Source organism: Stegostoma tigrinum, chromosome 47, assembly GCF_030684315.1.
Source record: "Stegostoma tigrinum isolate sSteTig4 chromosome 47, sSteTig4.hap1, whole genome shotgun sequence".
Taxonomy (NCBI): Eukaryota; Metazoa; Chordata; class Chondrichthyes; order Orectolobiformes; family Stegostomatidae; genus Stegostoma; species Stegostoma tigrinum.
Window position 1 is genome coordinate 5,630,042 of NC_081400.1, and position 26,622 is coordinate 5,656,663.

At 48.4% G+C, this 26,622-nt stretch overlaps 1 protein-coding gene across 1 annotated transcript in view; it reads left to right on the forward strand.

The window, feature by feature from the left end:
• LOC125449778 (aryl hydrocarbon receptor nuclear translocator-like) overlaps nt 1-25,898 on the forward strand; it is a 42,589-nt gene extending 16,691 nt beyond the window's left edge. The window contains exons 8-20 of the mRNA XM_048525670.2: nt 1,019-1,084; nt 2,558-2,643; nt 2,803-2,876; nt 5,337-5,471; nt 6,576-6,650; nt 8,027-8,178; nt 11,084-11,144; nt 11,837-11,942; nt 12,739-12,841; nt 13,882-14,023; nt 16,753-16,918; nt 17,513-17,652; nt 19,080-25,898. Of these exons, the coding sequence (XP_048381627.1) occupies nt 1,019-1,084; nt 2,558-2,643; nt 2,803-2,876; nt 5,337-5,471; nt 6,576-6,650; nt 8,027-8,178; nt 11,084-11,144; nt 11,837-11,942; nt 12,739-12,841; nt 13,882-14,023; nt 16,753-16,918; nt 17,513-17,652; nt 19,080-19,169 (1,396 nt within the window). The 3' untranslated portion in view covers nt 19,170-25,898. The remainder of the gene's footprint in view (nt 1-1,018; nt 1,085-2,557; nt 2,644-2,802; nt 2,877-5,336; nt 5,472-6,575; nt 6,651-8,026; nt 8,179-11,083; nt 11,145-11,836; nt 11,943-12,738; nt 12,842-13,881; nt 14,024-16,752; nt 16,919-17,512; nt 17,653-19,079) is intronic.
• Nucleotides 25,899-26,622: the final 724 nt, after the last annotated feature.

Genomic DNA, 26,622 nt, shown 5'->3' on the forward strand with positions numbered 1-26,622 from the left:
AGTGGTGGTAATGATGATGATGAGCTTCAGCCCCTGCATTAACAACAGAGCAACCTCAAAACTATCACTTCTGAAGAAGGGTCTAGGTCCAAAATGTCAGCGTTCCTGCTCCTCTGCTGCTTGGCCTGCTGTGTTCATCCAGTTCTACACCTTGTTATCTCAGATTCTCCAGCATCTGCAGTTACCACTATCTCTCAAAACCATCAATTCATTTTGACACCTTTTCAAGTAAGGTGTTAAATTTACTTTTATTTCATTATTGGATATGAATTAAACATTTATTCAAACTGTGGTGTCCTTTATGTTCGGCTTCTAAGTGATGTTGTTTGGTGGCTTGCCTCTAACCCTGCTTTTCCCTTAGGCCCTGTTAATTCTGTAGCACAGTTTTCTCTAACATGATGTTGTCCAGGAATGCAACTAACGTATTACAGCAAAACCAACTGTTATTAATTAACTGTTCCAATATAGTAACATTCCATAAACACACACTTGGCAAATGGCAAATTCAGTAAATTGTCTCACATACAATTATAGCAGCAGGAGGAGAAACATCGAGAAAACTCTGAAAGAGTAGCAGGGAGAGATGTACTGCAGCTTCCAAACGCAGCCTCAAGATCCAGCAACAACAATGACTGAAAAACTAGAAGGCTTGGTTCTGTGGGAACTTGCCCCACCCATTCAAGCTGCTTCTATCGTTCAACCTCATTTTAAAAAAAAGCCTCAAGGTCTCTCAAACTGTTTACTGTACTGACTCTGAGTAGACAGCTTGGTACCTCTGCCTTAAAACTCTGTTCCAAAAAAAACCAGGACAAAATACATATCTTAAAGCCAGAGTATTGTCAAAGACAATTTGAGGACTGTTGAGGTTGTGGAAGGCAGTAAATTGCAGAGTTACATTTCTGGCTGGGGAAAGGTATTGTGGGAGATGATGGACAAAGTAGATTTGAGTTTTTCAGGCGAGAGAGAACTTTTTCAGGCTCCTCCTGAGTTTGCTTTCTAACAATTTCCTGTTTTCAAGGTGTGGGAATGCGACAGAAGATGCAGCATCCATAAGCAGACTCAGCTTCCTGAGGACCAGATACAGGTGATCCTGGCAGCAGCAGACTGGTCCCCGTGCTCCGTGCCTATGCTTCTACGCCACGCAAGCCTCCTGCCCCTTTTATCCCCACTTCATCTCACCCCATCACCATCTCCTTCTGTTCCTTTTTCCCTCGTGTTTATCCAGCTTCCCACTTCTCAATTCGTCACAACCTGTGGGTGGGAGGGAGTACCCCGTTCTCCTTGCACTTTCCAGACAAAGAGATTGGAATGATTAATTAGTCTTGTGCGGAATTTTTAAGCTCAAGTCTGGCTGAACTAAGATTGAGCACAACTTCTGTTTTGTTTTTCATAATGAAAGAATTAGAGACGTAGCAAAAGAAAGAGGCCACTTGATCTGTCAAGCCCATTCTGCCATTGAACTAGATTCTGTCTGATCTGATGGCAGTCATGAATACCGATCCTAAATTATTGGAAGTCCCAGCACTGGTTCCTTCGTGGTTAGTTTAGCTATCTCTCCACTGTAGTTTAGCATTCTAAGCATCATGAGCTCTTAGCTGGAGCAGTAACTTGTTTATACGGTGCCACATTAAATGCCTTTTGTGAATCTAAATATACTCCATCCACTGATTTTTTTCCTCTTTTATCCACTCAGCTTGTTCAATTTTCAGTAGAGCCCTGATAAATTAATCAAACGCTAAGTTCCTTCCACTAAACTGTGTTGACTCTGCCTGGATATCCCATGACCTTCTAGGTATCTTTGCTAGTATTTCCTTAAAAATGGATTCCAGCAATTTTCCAATTAAACCAAATGACCTAGAATTTCCCGCTTTCTGTCTCCCTTCTTTCTGCAGCCACACTGCAATATTTGTAGTTTTTCGATTCACAGGGACCTTTGCCAGAATGTATAGAATTTGTGATTCCAACAAATATGTCCAACCCCTTCTTTTAAGGGTAGAGACCATCAGGTTTTGGAAGTTTTGCCAGCCAGTTTTCCTTCCACCGCCAAACCTCAGTCACAGCAGTGTGTACCATCTACAAAATGAACCGTGGCAACTCGCCAAGGTTCCTCTTCGAACTTTTGGAGCCCATGACCTCTGACCCCCATAGAAGGGCGAGGGTGCAGCTAGACCGATACGCCACCCCCTGCGTGTTCCCCTCCGAGCCACTCACTTTCCTGACTTGTAAGTGTTGCTGGGGCCAGAATCCTCCCTAACTGCATTCTGGGTGTCCCTACAGCAGCAGTTCCAGATGATGGCTTGCCATCACCACCTCGAGGGGCAATTTATGGGAAGGGCAACATTCCCATAAGGACTTGCGTTTAAAGTTGTCACCACTGCCATCCTGGGTCGCCCTGAAGGATTTGAGAGAGCCTTCATCCCTTGGAGGTGGAATTGCCAGCTGTATCCTCGTCTTCGAGGTGTTGGATGTGCCACCCTGAAGTTGCTTGGTTTATTTTTGGTGGGGGTTTTCTACCATCCTCATTTCCTCACACTCCTGTCTTTCATCCTGTTCCCAGAAACGGACTAGGTCCAGTCAAGGAAGGAGAGACTCAGTATGTGGTCGTGCACTGCACAGGTTACATAAAAGCCTGGCCTCCCGCAGGTGAGCTTATGTTTGGCTTGTGTGGATGTTCCATTTGGCACCAAGGGAGCAGATTACGGGAGAGTGAGCTGGGGGATGGGGGTGGTTCGGGAGCAGGTTGTAGTGGGGAGCGGGTGTAGAAAGTGGATTTTGAACGTGACTGTTGTCGCCATTTCCCAGGTGTGACGCTTCCTGATGATGAACCAGACGGTCAAGGGAACAAGTTTTGCCTGGTAGCTATCGGACGTCTGCAGGTAAGACAAGAGCTGGCCTTGGACTTCTGTTGAAATTGGCTGAGGGCAATGTCTGCCAGTACTACAGAGCCATACGGCGCAGAAATAGACCTTTTGGTCCAACTCGCTCATTTGAACTGACATCCTAAATTGATCTGGACCCATTTGTCAGCTTGTGATCCACCTCCCTCTAAACCCGTCCTATTCATGTACCCGTGCGGATGCCTCTTAAATTGTACTGGTCTCTACCATTTCTTGCAGCTTGTCCCTTCTGTGCACCACTGTTTCTGTGAAAAGTTTGCCCCTCATGTCCCCTTTAAATATTTTCGTTGTCACTTTAAAACTAGTTTTGGACTCCCGTACGTAGGGGAAAAGACCTTGCCTATTCACCTTATCCATGCCCCTCATGATTTTGTAAACCTCTATACGGTCACCCCTCAGCCTCTGATGCTCCAGGGAAAATAGCACAGCCTATTCAGCCTCTCTCTGTAGCTCAAACTCTGCAAGGCCTTGTAAGATTCTTGTAAATATTCTCTGAACCCTTTCACGTTTAATAACATCTTTCCTAAGCAGTGTTTCTCGCAAACATGCAGGGAGCTGGAGTAGGTCATTTGTCTCCTTGACCCCGCTCCGCCATTCAATAAGATCACGGCTGGTTTGATTGTGACCTCTGTACTTCCGGTCGATCCTTCCTTAGACTCTTAGTAGTCAAGAACCTGTTTAATTCAGCCTTCAGGGAAGAGAATTCCACACTGTCTCAACTGGCAAAGTGAATTTCTCCTCTCCTTGCTCACCAGAAGACCCCTTTATTCTTAAACACAGTGGCGATAAGAGTCATTCCGGGACTAGGAATGCTGCAGCGAATAACTCCCCTCCTGACTCCTCCCAAATCCTGTCCACCATCAACAAGGCAAAAATCAAGAGTGTGTTGGAGTGCTCCCCACGAAGTTTGAGACTATCTAGGGCAAGGCAGCCCACTTGATTGGCACCACACCCACAAGCATCTACTCCCCTCCCCACCATTGATGCTCAGTCACAGCAGTGTGTAACGTCAACAAGACGCGCTGCAGTGACTGACCAAGGCTCCTTACACAGCACCTTCCAAACTGACAGCCTCTTATATCTAGATGGGCAACGGCAGCAGATGTGGACGACCATCCCCTGCGAAGCCCCCTCCAAGCCACTCCCTGTCCTGACTTGGAAAGATAGTGGCCATTCCTTCAGTGTTGCTGGATCAAAATCCTGGGACTCCTGCAGTCCCTGCACCTGTCAAATGGTAGCGGTTTAAGAAGGCAGCTGTTGACCACCACCTTCTCCAGGGCAGCTAAGTAGGAACAATAAATTCCAGCCCAGCCAGTAACTCTGATGAGTTGATTTAAAAAAAAATTTAAACCTGTGCCCCCGGTTCCAGATGCCCTGACGAGGGGGACCTGCCCTCTCAGCATCGACCCTGTCTTGTCATGTTCCAAAAGGATCATCTCCTCTTCATGGAAATGCCCAACCAGTCCATGCTGAACATAATCCCAAACTAAGCCAGTCCCAGCTTCCAGCTTCTGGCCTATATCCCTCCAAATGTATTTTAAATGTAACTGTAACCACAGGCATCACTTCCTCCGAACGTTCATTCCACATACAAACCACAGTGTTTTTTTTAAAAAAAATCACCCTTGTGTCTTTTTTAAATCTCTGTCCTCTCTCACCTCTTTAAAAATATGACCCATTGCCTTCAAGCCTCCCCAGATGTTTCATGGAAAAGAAACAATTGCTATTGGTTTGTTAGCACTTCTGTTTCTTTCAGGTGTTCCAATTGCTGCTGTGGCAAATTTGGTGGCTATTTTACGTGCAGTAAGATCCCATAAAATGGGGGGAAGGTGATGACCTAGTGATATTATTGCTGGACTGTCAATCCAGAATCCTAGGTAATGTTCTGGGAACCCGGATTCAAATCCCCCTGCAGAAGCTGGTGGAAGCCGAATTCAATAAAAACCTGGAATATCGAGTCTAATGATAACCATGAATCCATTACCGATTGTCAGAAAAACCCATCTGGTTCACTAATGTCTGTTTAGGGAATGAAACTGCCATCCTTACCTGGTCTGGCCATGGGACTCCAGACCCACAGCAATGTGGCAGACTCTTACCTGTCCTCTGGGAAATTAGGGATAGGCAATAAAGTGCAGGCTTGTCCAGTGATGCTGTCATCCCGTGAATGAATTTTAAAAAAAAATGTACACGGGAGTGTAGGTAGGTTTGGGGATCAACATTGGAATGTGGGATTTAGTGAGAGTTCAATGCAACGTGTCCCTCAGTAGCAACCTTCCCATAGCGCCACCTCTGCATTGATGACAGTGGGGTTGTGTTGGTTTCCAGGATTTTGGGCCTTTTGGCACTTGTGTCCAAAGTAATTATTGATGGGCAGTGCGTATGCGGGCTATGTCTAATCTCGCTTTTTGTACTTCTGCTCCCTGTCATGTTGGCAAGGTGACAAGTTCGCCCAACTGTTTGGACATGAAGAGCAACAGTGTGCCCATTGAGTTCCTCTCCAGGCACAACCCCAATGGCGTCTTCACCTTTGTCGATTGCCGGTGCCTGGGCACTGTCGGGTACCAGCCTCAGGTAGGTCCTTGCTGACCAGTAGCGCGTGCTGTTGAGGTGCTTGTTGTTGGGCAGTCTCTTGCCCCTTGGTTGAGAGGTCAGGCAGAGCAGGTGGAGGGAGGGGCACTCCTGGTAAAGATGGTAAACTGGCCTACTAATGCCAACAACACTCCCTGCCCCCACCGTCCCCTGTGGTCACTTCTGAGAGGCAGCAAGAAAGGATGGATGTGCATTACTGTAGTACCTTGCAGGTGTCTTGCAGCCAGTGAACTACAACTTGAAGTGTAGTCACTGTGTGTCAGTAAAGACTCTTCCCAGTTTTTCACTCCGGTTGCAGCATGGCTTTGTACGGCAACTGCTCTGCCCAGGAGCATGAGAAACTGTAGAGAGTTGTGAACACAGCCCAGTCCATCCATCCATTGACTCCATCTATACTTGGCACTGCCTCAGAAAGGCAGCCAACATCACCAAAGACTCCTCCGATTCTGGTTATACTCTCTTGCAAACTCTTCCTGTTGGGTAGAAGATACAGAAGCTTAAACACATGTGCCAACAGATTCCAGAACAGCTGCTACCCCGCTGTTTTCAGACTTATGAATAGGTCTCTCAGAATCTCAATTTAAATGTTCATTTTGCTATTTGTGCACATCCTTTGCAGCTGTAATGTCTCTTGACTCTGTATTGCCCTTAGGCAGTCTGTGTGTTATGATCTGCCTGTACTGCATTCAAAACACACTATTCACTATATCGAGGTACGTGTGACAATATTACATCAAATCAAATGGCAGCCAGCTTGGGCATAGGAGGATCCCGCAAACCGCAATGTTGCGATGACCCAGGGTGGATTTTTGTTTCTTTACCCCCTCTTCTTTCTCAATGTTGATAGAAGAATAAAGCTTGGCTCTACGGCAACAGGGAGAAGCCTCCTCCTCCCACCTGCAATGTCTGCCCTCCAGGCTAGCACACTGGGCTTGGCAGTGGTGGGACAGGAACTCTGCCCTCTTGGTTCTATGCCAGGAGGAATGGGAGCCCAACTCTTGCTGCCATTTCCTTTTTGTGATCACCTTGCAGTCTCATTGAACAAAAGTCCTTATGTATCTCTGTTTCCATTCCTGTATTTAAAAGGAGCTGCTGGGGAAAGATATTGTGGATTTTGCCCACCCAGAGGATAAGGGACTTCTACGAGACAGCTTTCAGCAGGTAATGTCTCCCTCTGGTTTCAAACGGTTCAGGCATGTGTCCATATGAGAACAAGTATTAAGTTGCAGAAGGAGGCTGTGTCCCCCTTCGGGTCCGTGCTGGCCAATGTATATCAATCAGTCAGCCTCATTTTCTCCTTCGCGCACGTGCTCCCTCTTGCCCCTGAGAGTTTATTACGCTAGAGTGCCTGTTTGATTTCATTGAATCTCTGTAATGCAGATAGAGGCCATTCATCCCATCGAGTCTGCACCAACCCTCAGAGCATTCCACCCAGACCCACCCTATCCCTGTAACCCTGCACATGCCATGGCTAATCTGCCTAGCCTGCACATCCCTGGATGCGGAGGGACAATTTCCACTCTAACCTGCACATCTTTGGCCTCTGGGAGGAAACCGGATAACTCAGAGGAAACCCACGCAGACAAGGAGAGAACGTGCAGTCTGTATCCTGAGGGTGGAATTCAGCCCAGGTCCCTGGTGCCGTGCGGCAGCAGTGCTAATCGCTTATTCTCTCTATCTCACTTGCCCCTGAGACTCTGCCAATGTTTGCAGAGCTGCCCCTTTGGCTGTGTTGATGGGTGGCGTGTGGTGGCATTCATAAGCATCGACTCTGAGCCCTACCAACATTTGCTTGGTCTCCTGCCGGCTGTGTTCTCTGCAGGTTTTCCTTCCAAGATCTGCGCGTGGTGACAGTTTCCAGAGCAAGAAGCCCTTCAGCCCACGGGTCAGTGGGCATGCACAGACCCTTCAAGCAGTTGAGGAAGTGTCTCCTGGTGTTTCCAGGCCAATGACTTTGACAAACTTAGTTGTTGAGGTTCATAGCATGGAAACGGGCCCATCAGCCCAACTTGTTCCTGCCACTCAGTTTTTACAATTGATCTCGTCCCAATTTGCCTGTGTTTGGCCTGTATCCCTCCGTGTGAATCCTGTCCATGTATCTGAATAAATGTTTCTTAAATGAAGAAAATATGCTATCCTTCTCCGCTACCTCTAGCAGCCCGTTCCAGAAACTCATCGCCCTCTGTGTGAGGGGGCAAAAAACATCCCTGTTGGACCCTATTGTATCTCTCTGCTCTCACCTTAAGCCTGTAATTTGACCCCTATCCTGGGGAACAGCTGTTGGTTGTCTATCTTATCTATGCCTCCCATGATTTTATAAACCTCTATAAGGCCAACCTACCATCTCCTACCCTCCAGGGGAATAAAGTCCGAGCCTCCGCTTTATGACTCAAACTCTCTAGTCCAGGTAGCATCCTGGCAAACCTTTCCTGCCTTCTTTCTAGTTTAATAATGTCCTGCCTATAGTAGGGTGACCTCCTTGCAGACCATGCCAGTACCTCTGACTGACCGGGCTGTCTCCTCTTTATGGTTTGCAGGTGGTCTCGCTGAAGGGCCAGGTGCTGTCAGTCATGTTCCGGTTCCAGACCAAGAGCCGAGAGTGGGCGGTGATCAGGACGAGCAGCTTCTCCTTCCAGAACCCGTACTCTGATGACATTGAGTATATTGTCTGCACCAACACCAATGTCAAGTACGTCCTGCTGCTTAACCTCTGAAAGCCAAGAGAATTCTCCACTTGGGTGCTAAATATCAAGTGTGAAAGCTCCAGGAGTCAGTATTTCAGCCTGAACAGCTTGTCCTTGTGATTTATCCATCTGTGAGCTGTGGGTGGAGTCTGTTTGCAAGGGCAATTTTTTTTTGCCCTTTCCTAATTGCCCTTTGAACTGAGTGCCATTTCAGAGGGTGATTGAGCTGAGCCCATTGCTTTGGGGCCTGGAGTCACATGTAGGCTTAAACCCTCCTTTTCCAGTAGTGGACCAAATGAGGGCCCCCCCCCCCCCCCCGGGTCTGGCCCTCTGTATTACCAATATATCGTTGGTCAAGTCTTTTCTGACCTGTGTCTCTGCCTGCTGGGAGGTGAGATTGGGGCATTATTCAGAAGAAGGCAGTCTGGCTAATCTTATTCGTCAAAAAACGGATGACCACTAAGAAGTGGAAGCATTTGGAAATCAGTGTGCACTGACAGAGGAACTAATTCAGCAATTGGGGTTGAACGAAAAGTAGATTAGCATTAGTTCAGATCTTCTGCCTCCTTTGCTGAACTTGCATCCCATGCTCGCTGTTTTGAAGAGTGGTGGGCACTTGAGAGTGGAAAGCAGTAGTTCTCCCTGGGGTCACTCTTCCTCAACCAACATTGCTTCAAAAAACACATGAAACGGGAACAGTAGCAAGCTGTTCAGCCCCTTGAGCCTGCGCCACCATTCAGTAGGATTATGGCTGATCAAACGTTCCTCATGTCCAGAATTTGCTGGAAAAGCCCAGCAGGCCTGGCAGCATCTGCAGGGCGAAATCCGTTAACATTTTGGGTCGAGTGACCCTTCCTCATCTGTTCTGCTGAAGGGTCACTGGACTGAATATCTTAACTCTGATTTTTCTTCACAGATGCAGCCAGATGTGCTGAGCATTTCCAGCAGTTTCTGATCTCCAGCATCTGCAGTTCTTTTGGCTCTTCATGTCCATTTGCCTCCCCTTTCCTTTGATTCCCTAACTGATCAAAAATCTATCTTGGTCCTAATAACGCGAGGACTCTGTTCCCACAGCTGTCTGTGCAAAGAGTTCCAAAGATTCTCAACCTCATCTTAGCCTTAAATTGGCATTTCTTTATTCTGAGACTGTGTGCCCTTTGGGCTCCACGAGGAGAAGCACCCCCTCAGCATTAACGCTGCCAGGTTCCTTAGGAATCCTCTCTCTTTCAATGAGAGCACTTCTCATTTTTAACTCCAGTGAGTAGAATCCCAGACTGGTTAACCTTTGCTTATAATATAGTCCCTCTGTACCAGGGATCATCCTGGTGGCCTGAGTCGTCTTGTTTATTGTTTGTTGAGCTTTCTTTGAACAAAATGGCTACTGCCTCTTCTCCATTATAATGGCGAGTACACTTCAAAAAGTTTCCTCCCTATCTAACCCTGTGCAGTCCCTGTCCCCTGGGAGTGTTTGATGGGTCTGATCCCTTTGTGGTCTCTGGCCTGAGGATATTTGATGTGGGGGACAGTGTAGAGGGAGTTTCACTCTTCACTCTGTACCCAACCCCGTGCTATCCCTGCCCTGGGCGTGCTTGATCACTTCAGTGGACAGGGAATGTGTACAGGAAGCTTATTGCAGTGAGGGGATTTAATCCTGAAGTGAGACCCATTGTGCACCCTAGCTTTCCTTCCCCAGCTCAACACAGCACAGAGGCACGGGATTGAGGGAGATTTAGCAGTTTGGATTAGAAATTGGCTTTCTGTAAGAAGGCAACGAGTGGTGGTTGATGGAAAATATTTAGCCTGGAGTCTGGTTCTAGTGGTGTGCCTCAAGGATCTGTTTTGGGATCACTGCTGTTTGTCACTTCTTATAAATGACTTGGGCGCAGGCATAGGTGGATGGGTTAGTAAGTTTGCAGATGACACTGAAGTCGGTGGAGGGATGAACAGTGTGGAAGAATGTTGCAAGTTGAAGGGAGACTTGGATAAACTGCAGAATTGGGCCGAAAGGTGGCAAATGGAGTTGAATGCGGATAAATGTGGGGTGATTCACTTCGGGAGGAATAATAGGAAGGCAGAATACCGGGTCGGTGGAAAGATCCTTGGTAGTGTGGATGTGCAGAGGGACCTTGGTGTCCATGTACATAGATCCCTGAAAGTTGCCACCCAGGTTGATAGTGACGTTAAGAAGGCTTACGGGGTGTTAGGTTTTATTGGTAGAGGGATTGAGTCCCGGAGCCATGATGTCATGCTGCAACTGTACAAAACACTAGTGCGGCCTCACTTGGAATATTGTGTGCAGTTCTGGTCGCCCCATTACAGGAAGGGTGTGGAAGCACTGGAAAAGGTGCAGAGGAGATTTACCAGAATGTTGCCTGGTCTGGAGCGCAGGCCCTATGAAGAAAGGCTGAGGGACTTGGGTCTGTTCTCATTGGAGAGAAGGAGGCTAAGAGGAGATTTAATAGAGACGTACAAGATGATCTGTGGATTAGATAGGGTGGGCAGTGAGAGTATTTTTCCGAGGATGATGACTTCAGCTTGTACGAGGGGGTATAGCTACAAATTGAGGGGTGATAGATTTAAGACAGATGTCAGAGGCAGGTTCTTTACTCAGAGTGGTAAAGGCATGGAACACCCTGCCTGCCAGTGTAGTGAACTCAGCCACATTAGGGGCATTTAAACAGTCCTTGGATAAGCATATGGATAATGATGGAATAGTGTAGGGGGAGAGGCTTAGATTAGTTCACAGTTCGGCGCAACATTGAGGGCTGAAGGGCCTGTTCTGCGCTGTATTGTTCTATGTTCTAACGCCAACTGGGAGGTTCTGGTGTTCTCGTGAATGTCCTCCACGTAAGCAATTCTGTCCTTTATTGAAGTAAGCGTTGTGTAACGGACGTGAACTTGTTCCCACAGGCATCTGCAGCAACTTCCTGCCATCACTGGGCAAGAAGACCTCTCCTATGACCATTCTCAGGTTTGTGAATACCGATGTAAATCTTAAATGTGCCATGCTGTGATTAAACCCTGGTCATCTCAGACTGCTTATTTTCCAGCTCTCCCACCTTCCCAGTGCATGCTGGTAGCTAAGTGCTCCCTCCCTTCCTGATTTGCGTGAGGTGGTAGGGTAAACCAGGCACATCGGAGCCTGGCCCACGCTCGCTTTGGGTCAGCCTCTGAACTGTTCTCTCCCCTTTGACCTGGGTAGCTGGCTGTGACTCTCGTCGTGGAATTGTAGTTGCTTGGGAAGGCCCCATTCAGCCCATCGCACCTGTGCCAGACCCCCTAGCGAGCGCTTCCCTGAGTGCGGTTCCCTATAATGTCTTCCCCGCTCCCCCAACCTCTCAAAGCAACCTTCCCTTTCTGTTCACACATTCTCTTGCTCGCTTGCGCGCTCTGAATGTTCCTAGCAGTTGACGGTGAAAAGCTGACAGGAGGGGTGGAGGTGGGGAGAGCAGGACGTGCGTTGATTTCCCCATTTCTCTCTACGGCAGATACACAAGAGGGGCGCCTGGGAGGGTTGGCATGATAAAGGCCCATCCATCTGTGTCCGACCCATCCCTAGTGACATCTCCCTCCCTCTTGTTAGCAGGTAGGTGTGTCAACCACGCTGGTATCACTTTGAGCCGGCTGTGATTTAATCTGATTCTCCATCCATTGGTGCTCTAGGTCGCTGCAGCATCGGAACACACAAAACCGATCAGCAAAGCAGAACCCCTGTACAGTCAGGAAACCGAACCGCGCTACACTGAAATCTACTCGGCCCTTCCCACAGGCAAGCAAGCTGTTCAGTGGCCTTTTCTTTTTGTCCTGTTACATTTTTTTTTAGAACAGGGCGTTGTCATTGCGGGAGGTGTATCGGTGTGGCTTTGGGAGTGAGGCATTAAACCAGGCCTGAGCCTCTGGCGATTGTTAAACCGCCTGCATTTGAGATAAGAGTGGAGTGGGCATGTGTCGGGGGCATTGGTTGTTCTCGCCAATGCACTTGGGGCAGATATTTGTCCTTGACCCATGTCAGATGATCTGCAGTTGTTTTTGCACTGCTCCTTGCAGGAGTTTCCTGTCTGCAAATTAGCTGCTGCACCGCCTTCACACAGCCAATTTCTTTTCATTCACCCTCGACTCGTGGGTGTCTGTGGCTCGGCCAGCATTAACTTAGAGGGCAGTCCAAGAGTCAACCCCATTGCTGTGGGTCTGGAGTCACGTGTAGGCCAGACCAGGTAAGGATGGCAGTTTCCCTCCCTAAAGGGGTGTTGGTGACCCAGATGGGTTTTTCCAACAGTTGGCAATGGATTCACGGTCGTCATTAGATTCCTAATTCTGGATTCTTTATTGAATTCAAGTTCCACCATCTGCCATGGCAGGATTTGAACCCGGAACCCTTGAACGTTTGCTGAGTTTCTGGATTAATAGTCTAGTGATGATACCACTAAGTCATTACTTCCCTCTTTTTATTCCACTCTGTGGAGTGCCTCAGGAAGTCAGATGGCCCTCAAAGTGCTTGTTTCCTTTCTGCTGTAGTCACTCAATCGTTGTGTGTCTTTGACGATTGTTTCCTTGCCTTGATGCAGCCGACCAGAGTAAGGTGATTCCCTCGACGCCGGGTACCGGGACTCAGCAGATCTTCCAGCAGGGCACCTCCTTCCCGTCAACACGACCGGCACAGAACTTCAGGTACCTGTTGCGCTCTGCGATAGATAGAAGTACTCTGTGGTGCTCCAGATAGAACATGCTGTCACAGAATTGTAGAATTTCTACAGTGTGGAAGCAGGCCATGTGGTGCAGCGAGTCCACGCCGACCCTCCAAAGAGCATCCCACTCAGCATCACCCTGCAACCTTGCATTTCTATGGCTAATCCCCCTAGCCTACACATTCCTGGATACTGTGGACAATTTAGGATGGCCAATCCACCCTAACCGACACATCTTTGGACTCTGGGAGGAAACCGGAGCACCAACGTAGAACAGGGAAAGTGCGCAGATGGGTAGTCATCCAAAGCTGGAATCAAACTGGGGTCCCTGGCAACAGTTAGGCCAGTGCTAACCACTATGCCCCCTGGTGTTGTCCTCAATAAGACAACTCTGCTTCTCCCTCATCAGACCTGACCTGACCTGCCCTGTCCTGCGTGCCGCGCTCTCGTCTGTTACCACTTGCCCTGTTTGACTCAGCAACAAATCCCAATGGCAGCCACATCCTTGACTTGATTCAGACAGCATTTGGAGACGAGTGCCCCCCTCCTCCGCACACCCTACTTTAGAACATCCCAGGAGTCCGACAAATGGAGAATCCAGTGGAAGAGAGTCCTTTAAAATATGTTAATGCAACGTGTTGAAACGCCAGCTGTTTAGTTTGCTGACCTTGCAATATTGCAGAAGGCCATTCAGTCCACCATATGTACCATCCCTTTCAAAGGGCAATACAGTTTTTCTGGCTCCTTCATCTGCCTTTCCCTTGTGACGGCAACTGTGTTGAATCAGTATGAATCACCCTGCTGACAAATTTTAACCGCTGATTGCATGATGTCTTCCGTGTGAACATCTCTGGTGCTTCTGGCTGATCTTGTATTTGTGTTCCTCTGCTGTCCGATCCTCCATATCCTCTCGTCCGTCCTAAAATGCGGGGCACTGGCCAACGTCGCGTTTTGCCTCGCTCGGTGCGGTGCAATGCTGTGGTGTCTCGCCCTGCTTCTGACCACTTCTTTCTTCCATGCCAGCTCTGCCATGGCTCCTCCTGTGAACATTGTCCAGCAGCCAGCGTCAGCAGGGCAGATCTTGGCTCAGATCTCACGGCAATCCGTCAACGGTCAGGTTACCGGAAATGCCTGGAGTGGAAGCCGGCCACCGTTCCCAGCACAGGTTAGGATGCCTTTTCTATTTCCCTTTCAAATTTCCTAATTGGCTTGCTTGCTGTCTTCTGCCGCGACCCCCAACCGCCCCAACAATTTGTGTTTGAATCATAGGCCATGTTCTTTTGGGATCATGGAAAGTAATCCCAAAAGGATCGATTGCAAGTTTGTTTGAAGGTGCAGGAGAGGCTGGGGCTGTTTTCCTTGGAGCGTAGGAGGCTGAAGAGACGACCATTATAGAGATTTATAAAATCCTGAGGGACATGGATAGGGTGAATAGCCAAGGTCTTTTTCTCCCAGGACGGGGGATGTCCAAAACTAAAGGGCATGCGTTTAAGGTGGGAGGAGGAGGAAGATTTAAAAGGGGCCTGAGGGGTAATTTTTTCACGCAGAGGGTGGCGCATGTGTGGAGCGAGCTGCCAGAGGAAGTGGCGGAGGCTGGTGCAATCACGAGGCATTTATAGGACATTTGGACAGGTACGTAGATAGGAAGGGTTTAGAGAGATATGGGCCAAATGCTGGCAAATGGGACTGGATTAATACAGAATATCTTGTCAGCACGGACTAGTTGGACCAAAGGGTCTGTGCTATATGTCTCGATGACTGACTCTGGGCATGACTAGTTAGACTGGCAAGTGTTGCCTGTTCCCTAGAGAACATGGTGGCGTGTTACTCCCTTGAACTGTATGAGTTGTCGATGCACCAGTCCCAACAACTGTGCAGGACTTCCTGGATTTTTCCTCAGCAACAATTGAGGAGCAGCTGATTTTATTTCCAAGTCCAGGCATGTTTGGCTGAGATGGGAACTTGCTGGGATGTATTTGTTGCCCTTGCCTTGCTCGAGGGTACAGGTCCAGGATTTGGAAGGTGCTGCCAAAGCAGTCTTGGCATGGCAGTGTGTCCTTAGACCATAAGACCATAAGACATAGGAGTGGAAGTAAGGCCCTTCAGCCCATCAAGCCCACTCCGCCATTTAAATCATGGCTGATGGGCATTTCAACACCACTTCCCTGCACTCTTCCCCATAGCCCTTGATTCCTTCTGAGATCAAGAATTTGTCGATCTCTGCCTTGAAGGCATCCAACGTCCCGGCCTCCACTGCACTCTGCGGCAATGAATTCCACAAGCCCACCACTCTCTGGCTGAAGAAATGTCGTCTCGTTTCAGTTTTAAATTTACCCCCTTCTTGTGGCGAGCACATGCCTGCTGCAGTGTCAGTGATGGAGAGAATGGATGTTGAGGGTGGCGCAGTGCACTTCCAGAGGTGTGGGCTGCTTTGCCCTGGACGGTGCAGAGCTTCTTGAGTGTTGGAGTCATATCCGTTCAGGCTCGCGGGCAGTATTCCATCACACTGGTGACTGCTGACAAGGCGAATTCTGCATCAACAAAGTCAAAGGCCTTCACTTGGTGTTGGAGCCCGAGGGAAGGGCCTAGAAACAAGAAATCTTAGAATCCATACAGTGCCGCAAGAGACTCTTCTGCCCGTCACGTCTGCACCAATCCTCTGAAGGGCATCCCAACCTGTCTGTATAATGGGTTTTAATCATGGCCAGCCCACCTGACCTGCACATCTTTGGATCGTGGGAGGAAACCAGAGCATCCGAAGGAAACCCCCTTAGATACAGGGAGAACACGCCAACTCTGCACCGACACATCGCCCGAGGCTGGAATCGAACCTGGATCCCTGCTGCTGTGAGGCAGCGGTGCTAACCTCTGAGCCACTGAAACACATCTGTTCTGTTCAGAGCCTGGTTCTGTGTCATTTGCAGTAGTTTTGCTTCTGAATTAGCCAGTTAAGGAGACACAGACATGAGTGAACAGTGAAGGAGTTTATCTAAGGTTACAAAGACACCTTGATCGATTGGGTCAATAGACTGAGGAATGGCAGATGCAGTTTAATTTGGATAAATGTGAGGTATTGCATTTTTGTTATACAAACAAGCTCCGGACTTGTACAGTTAATGAGTAGTGTTGTACAGCAGGGATACCTTGGCATGTAGGAATTAATTTTTTGAAGTTTGCATGGCAGTTAGCCAGGGTGATTAAAAAGGCATTTAGCATGGCTGCCTTTGCTCAGACCTTTCAGAATAGGAGTTGGGACGTTGTGCTGAGGTTGTACAGGATGTTGGTGAGGTCTCCTCTGAAGCACTGTATCCAGTTCTGGTTGCTCTGCTAAAGGAAGGATATTATTAAATGGAGAGGGTTCAGCAAAGATCCACCAGGATGTTGCTGGGGATGAAGGGCTTGAGTTATAAAACTTGGGCTGGAAAGGCTGGCACTTGTTTCACTGGAGTTTGAGGTTAAGGGGAGACCTTTTATAGAAGTGTAGATAAGCTGGCTGACGACGGTCTTTTCCTTAGGGTTGGGCGGGGGAGGTGGCGGGGAGTGGAGTTCAAAACTAGGGGCTGAGAGGAGAAAGATTTTAGAAAAGACATGAGGGGCAAGTTTTTTTAAGAGTGGTTTGTGTGTGGTTTGAACTTTCAGAGGAAGTGGTGGATTTGGGTACAATTACAACATTTAAAAGACATTTGGATAAGTTCATGAATAGGAAAGGTTTGGAGGGATGTGGGCCAGGAACAGGCAGGTGGGACTAGTTTTAGTTTGGGATTATGATTCCGTGCTGTGTGACTGTATGACATGAGCTGGCAGCGGTGTTTCCCATGACGACGTTGTGTGGCGTGTGACTGTCCTAGTCCTTGCTTTCCCCCTAACCTCTTCTGTTGTGTGTTCTTTGAGCAGATGGCAACCCAGGGGCCAAAGACACAGTCGCCCCAGTTTGGCATTGCAGCCAGCCGGAATTTCACGGCCAATACCGCTTCCTTCAGCCCCCTTGCCAGCCCGGTGGCCACGTCAACGGCGGGAGGCACTGCCTACCCGTCGCTCGTGAATCGAACCTCTGCTTTCGGTAGGTAGCCAACCTGTTCTTGCTCCAGTCACCGGTTCCGAGTTGCAGACAGAGGCTGAGTTCTTCCTGAATGAAAATCGCTGTCTGTATGTTTCTCCATCCTGACCAGAAAGCGTGGATTAGCCCTGACTAATTTCGTATTTCACATTCTTGCATTCTAGCCTGATGAGTTGGAGATGGAAAGCTATGCATCTTTGTCTTTACCCATCTCCCTGGTGTGTTCATGCCTGTGTCTGTCTGTGCCTCCCCAGTTCACACCATGTGGATTGTGGAATAAAGAGCCTGGAGTAGAGCATTAAGGCTGGCATGGACTCATTGGGCCGAATGGCCCATTTCTGCCCAGTCAACATGATTTGACTATGGAGTGGGCCGATAGTTTGGGATTTCTTTTACTCTTCCATTATGTTGGTATGTGCTGTTAACTCATTGTCAGTTGTCTGTCTCTAACGAGCCCTGCAGTCCTTAGGAGATTGTGTGCACGGTGACGTTGCCTTTATTTTTTTTTAAATTCTGCTGTGTGAATTGAAATGCCTTCTTTTCCTTAATAAAAAGCAAACTTTATTCCTCCCCCTCCCACCCCCAAACTTGCGGAAGCTGAAGCAGGACAGACTGGCTCGCAGTTCCAGAGTCGGCCCGCGGACGGAGGATCTGTGTGGCCTCAGTGGCAGGGTCAGCATCATTCGCAGGCCTCCAGCGAGCAGCACACGCAACAGAACCAGCCTGAGGTGTTTCCGGTGAGCAGCCCTTGCCGAGTGTAGCTGGGAGGTTGAACTGGTGTTCGAAATCGCAGGAGCGTGTTGTGGCAGGATGCGTGGTTTGATTGGAGGAGGAAACATTCCTGCCAGTCACCAGCAGGGGTGCTCTCATCCACAAGAACGGCGGCGGGGGGGGAATGCACCCTGAAAGGGTGGTGGGAGCAGATTCAGCAGGAGCTTGCAGGGGGCCGTGGGAGTGTGGACCTCTGATAAATAATTGTTGATGAGATTTGTTGAGGCTGTGGATTGATCGGAAAAGTGGTTGTGGGATGAAGCTTTTTTCATGGATGTGGGCGTTGCTGCTGAGGGCTTCTGTTGTTGCCTGTCTGCCCCTTAATTGCCCGGTGGATAATGTCTGGCTGGGGGCCATTTCAGAGGACAGTGAAGAGTCAATCTATTGGGCTGAACGGCTTGACTCTATGTAGTTGACATGCTTTAACCTTGAATTGGATTGGCCTGGAGTCACGTGTAGCTTGGACTGGGTAAAGATGGCAACTTTCTTTCCCCTGTTAGCGATGCTCCCCCACCCCTGCCACCATTAGGGTTTTTTTTACTACAGCTGATGACACCTGTTGGTGTCACCATCCTCGCCACCGCGAGACTAACTTCCAGTTCTGGTTTGATTTATTGAATTTAAATTCCACCAAGGGCCGTGGTGGGATTTGAACCTGTGTTGCCTCAATCCCTGAATGTTAACCTAACAGCTTCCATCACCAGCTCAGTGACATTACCGCACAAGTTGCGGTTTCCTCCCTGGAATTGAAGGGCTGGTACAGCTGCAGTGCGCCAAATGGACACCCGTAAGCTGAGACAGTCTGTCTACAATGTACCAGCTTGGCTGCAGCTGACCATTATCGTCAGAGCCATTGTTACAACCAATTGGTATGACAGGTCGGCACAACATCGAGGGCCAAAGGGCCTGTACTGTGCTGTAATGTTCTATGTTCTATCTAAATATAATCTATCCCTGTGTGCTTTCAAAATGCATGGGAGATTTTTCCAGCCACAGCCAGAGTTTAGGGTAGAGGGGCAGGGTGCAGCGACAAGGAGTGTCATGTCTTTAGCTGTACGCAAATCAGCTGCCATGGCTCCGAAGCAATAGCTTTGCTAGTGGAGTGCTTTGGGCTCTCCCGGTGCTATGGAAATACAGGTCCTTCTTCTCTGGTGTTGGTCAAAGTGGGAGTCTTTGGAAGGATGCCTGTGGTTGCGTGTGCAGCTATTGGAGGAGCGGGTGATAATCTGAGTGGCGCAGAATAGACTTGAGGGGCAGCATGGCTGCTTGCTCCTCTTGTTGATTCATTGAGGGGAAGTGGTGGGTACTTGAACGCAGAAGGGTTTGAGTGCATGAACGAGCAATGTGTAACATTTTCTTCCCCCCCCCCCTGTTTTTTGCTTAACCCATTTAGGACATGCTGTCAATCTACGAGGAGCAGGGAACCAGTTACAACAGCGATGAATTCTCGGAGCTCCCAATATTCCCGTCGTTCTCTGAGTAACAGAGAAAAGGAAGGCATTACCAAGTCATATCCAGTCTTCCCCCATCACATCACCCACCCCCAACCCCACCCCAAACCCCCGTGAGCATTTCATTTGTAAACTGTGCCGCGGCCGTGTTATTTCCACAACCCACCCAGACGGTGCTGAGCAGAGAAAGTGAAGGACATTTCACCAGCCGAGAGACAGCCATCCTGTCCCGTTAACTCCACCCTCTTTCTGAATTTGGGTAATCTTCATCTTTAGTGTCCAGTGCTGAGCTTGGTCAGAATTCCACTGGAGGTGGGGGCATGGTACATTTGTGTGCATCTGGGGGCCTCTACCTCCCTATGCTCAAAGCAGTGCTTGGTGCTTGCTCTATGCCTGTGATCAAAGCTTTAAGTGTGACGCTTTGGAGCACTTGTGCTGATCTAGGTATCAGTGCTCCTGCTTATTCTTCTGCTTTGATAGTGTTTTGAAGCTTTTCATTTTGTTTTTGGCGGGGTTGGGTGTTTGATTTAAGAGTAGGAAAGCAAGATCACGTCCATTTTATTTTTTAGAATGTCTGCCTGGTCTGTGCTGTTCACCATGTGCGCTGGACGACTCCTGCCGTGGCCCAGGGTGGTGACCCTGCCACCTGGCCTCTCCTCGGCTCCTGCAAAGGAGACTGCTTGTGAGACTGTAAGAGCGTGCGTCGTGCATTCTCTCGCCCTCGTCCCTGACGGGGAGTGGTCACCCGACAGTGTTTGTGTACTCTTTCCTTCTGTCAGGGTACAAGATGCCATGCTGCCCACTGACAATGTGTGTGTGTGTGTGCGCGCGCGCGCATGCCCATCAAGGTGTATTGCAGCTGAGTGACCTTCGACAGCACCTTCCAGACCCCCAGGTTTGAACTGCTCCTCCCCTGCCCAAGCACAGAGGAATGGGGATCCACTCTGCACAGTTTCCCTCTGAGCCCCACGCATCATCCTGCCATGGAACTATGCTGGCGTTTGCTTAGTTGTAGCTGGATGAAAACTCTGGCACTCTCTCCCTCCCTGGTGGTAGCACCCTGTGCAGCTTACCTCCCTCTCCACCTTCTCAACGGGGTGAGAATGAATCTTTTATAGCTCAGCATTACTTTGCAGGACCCTTGAGCTCTTGGACACTCCACAAGAGGGAGTTGACCTTTCTCTTGGGCCGAGCAGGCAGGGGCATCTGGCCTGAGCCCTGTGTTTGGGGAGAAGCCACCCTCATTAATTTGCACTGACAAAGTCTGTCTTATCTAGTGGTGGGTAGTGACTGTCACCTCGGGGATTTTGTGTGCTCGTTCATCTCTCTTCCCCCCCCCCCCCCCCCCAGCAAACCCCTCTCTCTGACAAAATACAGGCACTTCCACACTTCTCACTGGCCCGGTCAGTATGTAGTGTGCCTTCCCCTGTGGTTGTAAAGGATGGACCAGCCAACGTGTCCCTGTCTGTCTCACCTTTGGAGGTCAAGAGGTAATGTGGACCATTGGCAGCTACAGGTGGATTTCCCATCTCAGGATCCCAAGAGAGCAGAATTGGTGTAAACTATATATATTTTTTTCTCTCCCAACAAAAGAAAATGCAATACTGGGGATTTAAGGGATCCCTGAATTTTGCCCGATCCCTGACCCCAAGTGAGTGCATGACCCTTTAGAGCTGCAAGGGTCTCGAGCTGTTGAGGAGGAGTGATCGTCAGTTTTATTTTTTAAATTTCTCACGCGACGGAACTTTCTAAATAGTTTCTCTTTGTAAAAAATAATGGATGTGTAATCTGTTGTAACCTCTGTGCCAGACTCAGGTTTTCATTTATTGGAATCTGATGCGGTTTTTACAGACTGACCTGGTGCACATGTGTCTGTATTTTTTTCATGCTGTAACATAGATTTGTATCAAACTCATGACTAGTTCAGGAGCAATCATGTTAATTGTCTGTCTCAAACAAAACATTGTGTCTCTCACCGTTTCTTCGTTTGTAAATATGTAAAATCAGTTTTTGGGGGGTTGGGTTAGGAAATGGACAGTTTAAATATTTCTGTGAAAATATGCAAAAAAGATATAGTTAAGGGGTTGCAGCAGCAAAGAAGGAACTGATGCTGGTGTATGCAAATACTGCTCTCTCTCGCGCGCTCTCTCTCTCCCTCTCCCCCAACATCGAGACCCGTTTATGCTGGCCTACTGACCTCTCTACAGTATTGTCTGCCCTGCCAAGCTTGCTACAGTCCTTCTGTTGCTGCATATCCTTGACTGAGAGAAAATCTGTTTTTGAGAAAATGGTGCAGGCACAGCTATTGCCTGGAGCAAGGTGACATGGAAAAGTTGGATTGGATGATCTATGACCCTGTTTAGTTGGTGGAATTTTTGACATCTAAGGAGAGAGGTGCCATTTTAATTAAGTCTCCCCTCACCCTGCCCCATCGGTTAGTTTTTTTCCCCAGAAGTGCATGCTCCTGTTATCTCTCAAACCTATGCCTGTTGCAGGGGGGAGCAGCCCCTCTGTTTACCTTGAGGCCGTGGCCTACAGTGGGCAGCATGGTGGCTCTGTGGTTGGGCGAGCTGCCTCACAGCACCAGGGACCAGGGTTCGATTCCACCCTCTGGCACCTGTCTGTGTGGAGTTTGCAAATTGTTCCCGTGTCTGTGTGTGTTTCCTCTGGGTGCTTCGATTTCCTCCCAGACTCCAAAGATTTGCAGGTTAGGGTGGGATTGGCCGTGCTAAATTTACCCTACTGCCCAGGGATGTGTGGGTTAGGGTGGATGGGCCATGCTAAATTGCCCTGTTGCGCCTAGGCAAGTGCGGATTAGGGTGGATTGGCCGTGCTAAATTGTCTCGTAGTGCCCAGGGATAGAACATAGAACAGTACAGCACAGAACAGGCCCTTCGGCCCACGATGTCGTGCCGACCATTGATCCTCATGTATGCACCCTCAAATTTCTGTGACCATATGCATGTCCAGCAGTCTCTTAAATGACCCCAATGACCTTGCTTCCACAACTGCTGCTGGCAACGCATTCCATGCTCTCTCAACTCTCTGTGTAAAGAACCCGCCTCTGACATCCCCTCTATACTTTCCTCCAACCAACTTCAAACTATGACCCCTCATGTTAGCCATTTCTGCCTGGGAAATAGTCTCTGGCTATCAACTCTATCTATGCCTCTCATTATCCTGTATATCTCAATAGGTCCACTCTCCTCCTCCTTTTCTCCAATGAAAAAAGTCCAAGCTCAGTCAACCTCTCTTCGTAAGATAAGCCCTCCAGGCAGCATCCTGGTAAACCTCCTCTGAACCCTCTCCAAAGCATCCACATCTTTCCTATAATAGGGCGACCAGAACTGGACGCAGTATTCCAAGTGCGGTCTAACCAAAGTTTTATAGAGCTGCAACAAGATCTCACGACTCTTAAACTCAATCCCCCTGTTAATGAAAGCCAAAACACCATATGCTTTCTTAACAACCCTGTCCACTTGGGTGGCCATTTTAAGGGATCTATGTATCTGCGCACAAAGATGCCTCTGTTCCTCCACGCTGCCAAGAATCCTATCCTTAATCCTGTACTCAGCTTTCAAATTCGACCTTCCAAAATGCATCACCTTGCATTTATCCAGGTTGAACTCCATCTGCCACCTCTCAGCCCATCTCTGCATCCTGTCAATGTCCCGCTGCAGCCTACAACAGCCCTCAATACTGTCAACGACACCTCTGACCTTCATGTCGTCTGCAAACTTGCTGACCCATCCTTCAATCCCCTCATCCAAGTCATTAATGAAAATTACAAACAGTAGAGGCTCAAGGACAGAGCCCTGTGGAACACCACTCACCACTGACTTCCAGGCAGAATATTTTCCTTCTACTATCACTCGCTGTCTTCTGTTGGCCAGCCAATTCTGTATCCAGACAGCTAAGTTCTCCTGTATCCCATTCCTCCTAACCTTCTGAATGAGCCTACCATGGGGAACCTTATCAAATGCCTTACTGAAGTCCATATACACCACATCCACAGCTCGACCCTCATCAACTTTTCTAGTCACATCCTGCGGGTTAGGGTGGATTGGCCGTGCTAAATTGTCCCCTACTGCCCAGGGCTGTGCAGGTTAGGGTGGATTGGCCATGGGAACTACAGGGTTACAGGGATAGCGTAAGTGGGTGTGTCTGGTTGGGATGCTCTTCATAGGGGTCAGTGTGGACTCAATGGGCTAAATGGCCTGTTTTCACACTAGGGATTTTTATAAATATTTGAGCCTTTCGCAGTGTTTAGAGCTGAAAAATTTGTCGGCAGAATAGATGTTATGGTTAAAGCGACCACAATCTGTTGGTGTGCCGTTTTCTAAAAGAAGACAAACAAACTGGCTCTCTCACACCTTTCTGTTTTAAAAAGGTAAAGACTAAGGAATTTTGGGGATGCTGGTGGCAATTCTGAACAGCAGCTTGATGTGAAGGATGTATAGTTAGAGTTGTACAGTGTGGAAACAGACCCTTTGGTCCAACCAGTCCACGCCATGTTCCCAAACCAAACTAGTCCAATTTACCTGTATTTGGTCCATATCGCCCAAACCTTTCCTATTCGCTTATTTATCCAAATGTCTTTTTAAACATTGTAACTGTGCTGCCATCCGCCACTTCCTCTGGAAGTTCATTCCACAGACGAACCATCTTCTGTGTTTTTTTTAAAAAAAAAGTTGCCCCTCATGTCCTTGCGAAGGTGAGAGGAGGGAAAAAAAATTAAAAATATGCCCCCCAGTCTTGAAAAGCCCTAGGAAAAAGACCTGCTATTCGCCTTACCCTTGCCCCTCATGATTTTATAGACCTCTGTAACGTCATCCCTCAACCTCCTACTCTTCGGGGGAAATGTGGTAAATCTTTTCAGAACCCTGGCCAATTTTAATAATATCCTTCCTATGGCAATGAAAGTTGGTTTTCTGTCTCTGTTTTAATCGTGGGGTCATCAGTGAGAAATGTGTTGCCAGGGAAGAGGCCATTCAGCACCTGAGCCATTCTACTGTCCAAATTGCCAGTCGCTCCCATTTATCCACCTTGGTTCCATATCCTTTCATCCTCTTCCCCCAACAAAAGAAATACATCAATCATAAAATTAAACCCTTAAAACATCTATTCATCTTGGTCTTGCCATTTTTAAAAAATTGATCTCCAGCATCTGCAGTATTTTTAAGAGTTGGCCAGGTCTCCACTCAACTCCTTTATATTTTGTGTGGGGAAGTTGTCATGACATTACCCCCTTTTGAAAGCCACCACCCCTTGTTCTGGACTCCATCCGAGCAAGTGTCCCTCTTTTGGCCTGCCAAATCCTTTCCTCACCCCTTTTACTGGCACCTCAATCACATCACCTATTCATCTACGTATCAGGGAAGAGCCAGCCTGATCCTTTTCTCCTCCTCTTTGTGCCTGCAAACAGGGTCTGTATAACTCCTCAGTGAATGGTCTGTCCTAGCTCGGAGCCAGACCCTCAAGAGGAGATTCTCTCAGTCTCTGATTTATTTTTTTTAAACGAATTCCCCCACGCTAAGCCTGCCCCCAAAGGCAGGAGCGGTTACAGATAACAAAGTGTGGCGCTGGATGAAGTCAACAGGCCAAGCAGCATCTTCGGAGCAGGAAGGCTTCCATTTCGGGCCTCGACCCTGCACTAGTGGTTAATCACTTGGGGTTGGGGGCGTGTGTGTGTGTCCCCACAGTAAAAAGACACCATTGTGCTAAAAGTTCATACTTTCCACCATCAGGAAAGTACCCCTGTGGCTGGTGAAACATTAACAAAGCCTGATGAGGAATAAAAACAGAAGTTACTCAAAGTTCAACAGGTCAGGCAGCATCTGTGGAGAGAAATCAGTGTTATCGTTTTGGGTCCGGCAGTGGTAGCTTGGAATTTCCACATGCAATTTCTGGTTCAGAGCATCTGCAGTTGTTTAGGTTTTTATAAACCCTGATGAGGACAATGTTTACTTGATAAATGTGAAAGGGGGGGTGTTAGGGAGAGAGGGACGGGGACTAAATCAAAATAGAGTTGGAAGGAGAAAATCATAGTTTTTTCATCTGCCTCAGTGGGATTTAATTCTGTGGCCCCCACGATTACTCTTTCAGTGACGTTACCACTAGGCTGGTGCCTCCCCCAACCTGATCTATGCAACCCATCCCCAACCCCATCCCTTTTGTAGCTCCTGGCATTTTGAATACTGGCAAATCCTCCACCTTGACCTTCCAATCTGCCGGTGTTGCAGGTCAATAAGTACGAAGGAAGTGTGCAGCTCCGTTTTGGATGTGGGGGTGTGCAGTGTGAGGTGTCATGCGACAGGCAGGCTGGGCAGCCATCTCTGAAGTCAGGTCAAAGGCCTCTGTCACATTCGTCCCCTGCTGAGCCCAGGCCATTCCTGTCGATCTGTCCTTGCGGATATTTGGCGGTGACACCCCTGTAATTACGGGACAAGCCCCTCGCCGAATCCCCCCCTCAGGCACACAGAGTCTTAATATTTTGGACAATTCTGGAAGTGTACGTTCATGGTACGGGGGTAGCTGTCTGAATCTTTGTTTGGGCATCATTTAAAGTTTCACATCAAGGGTTCAAAGTTGATTATTTGGATGTTGCTCTTGTTAGGAACAAAATGAACTTCTGTTTCCTCCTTTAACGTTTATGTATTGTCTCCCCTTACTACCTGCACATGTTTTTAATTTCATTTTTATTTATTCAGATTAACGTTGTTAATCTCTCCATCGTGTATTAATAAAGAAGCGAGATCTTCCTTTGCTTGTGTTTCCCATTTTGTGAATTTTGAAGCATACTGGTCTGCCCCAGGACGTAGCAATGGTGGTCTTGGATTCAGAGAATCGTGGGCTTTATCCCCTATTCCGTAGATGTGAGCTTGTAAATGTGGGGAGGTGCTGCACTGCCAGGAATATGAGATGTTGAATGAAATGGGACACAGAGTGTGCAGGCAGTGGTGTGATATTAATGGCTTGCGCAACACGTGACTATTCTGTTCACCTGTCCTTAGAAGAAACAAATGATGTGTATGCTGTAATGACTTCCAGTTACATAGAAGAATGGGGTCAGTAGAAGACCATTTGGCCCTGTTTTTGGACGCAACTCTGCCCACAGCCAATGCCACGTGGCCCATCACCAACGCCGACCTTGCTCTGCACGTCGCTTCCATAGCCAGCAGCTCTAAAGGAGACAGTAACACCCAACCCTGCTGAGTCTTTACCATCCCCCCCGCCCCCTGACCTCCCCCTTACTGAGGACGAACGGTCAGTCCTCAGTAAAAGGCTCACCTTTGTTCCCCCTCCACCCACATAGCAATGAATACCACTCATGCTAGGCCGCTGAGCAGATTTTCTGCCGCTTCCACCTCTGCACTTTCTACTTTAATTGTGAGTCTAACCCTCCCTCTACTGACCCCTTCTGCCTCCAACACACCACCTCCTCCTGGACACCACCCCAAGGTCTCCTACCCTCCCTCGAACTCT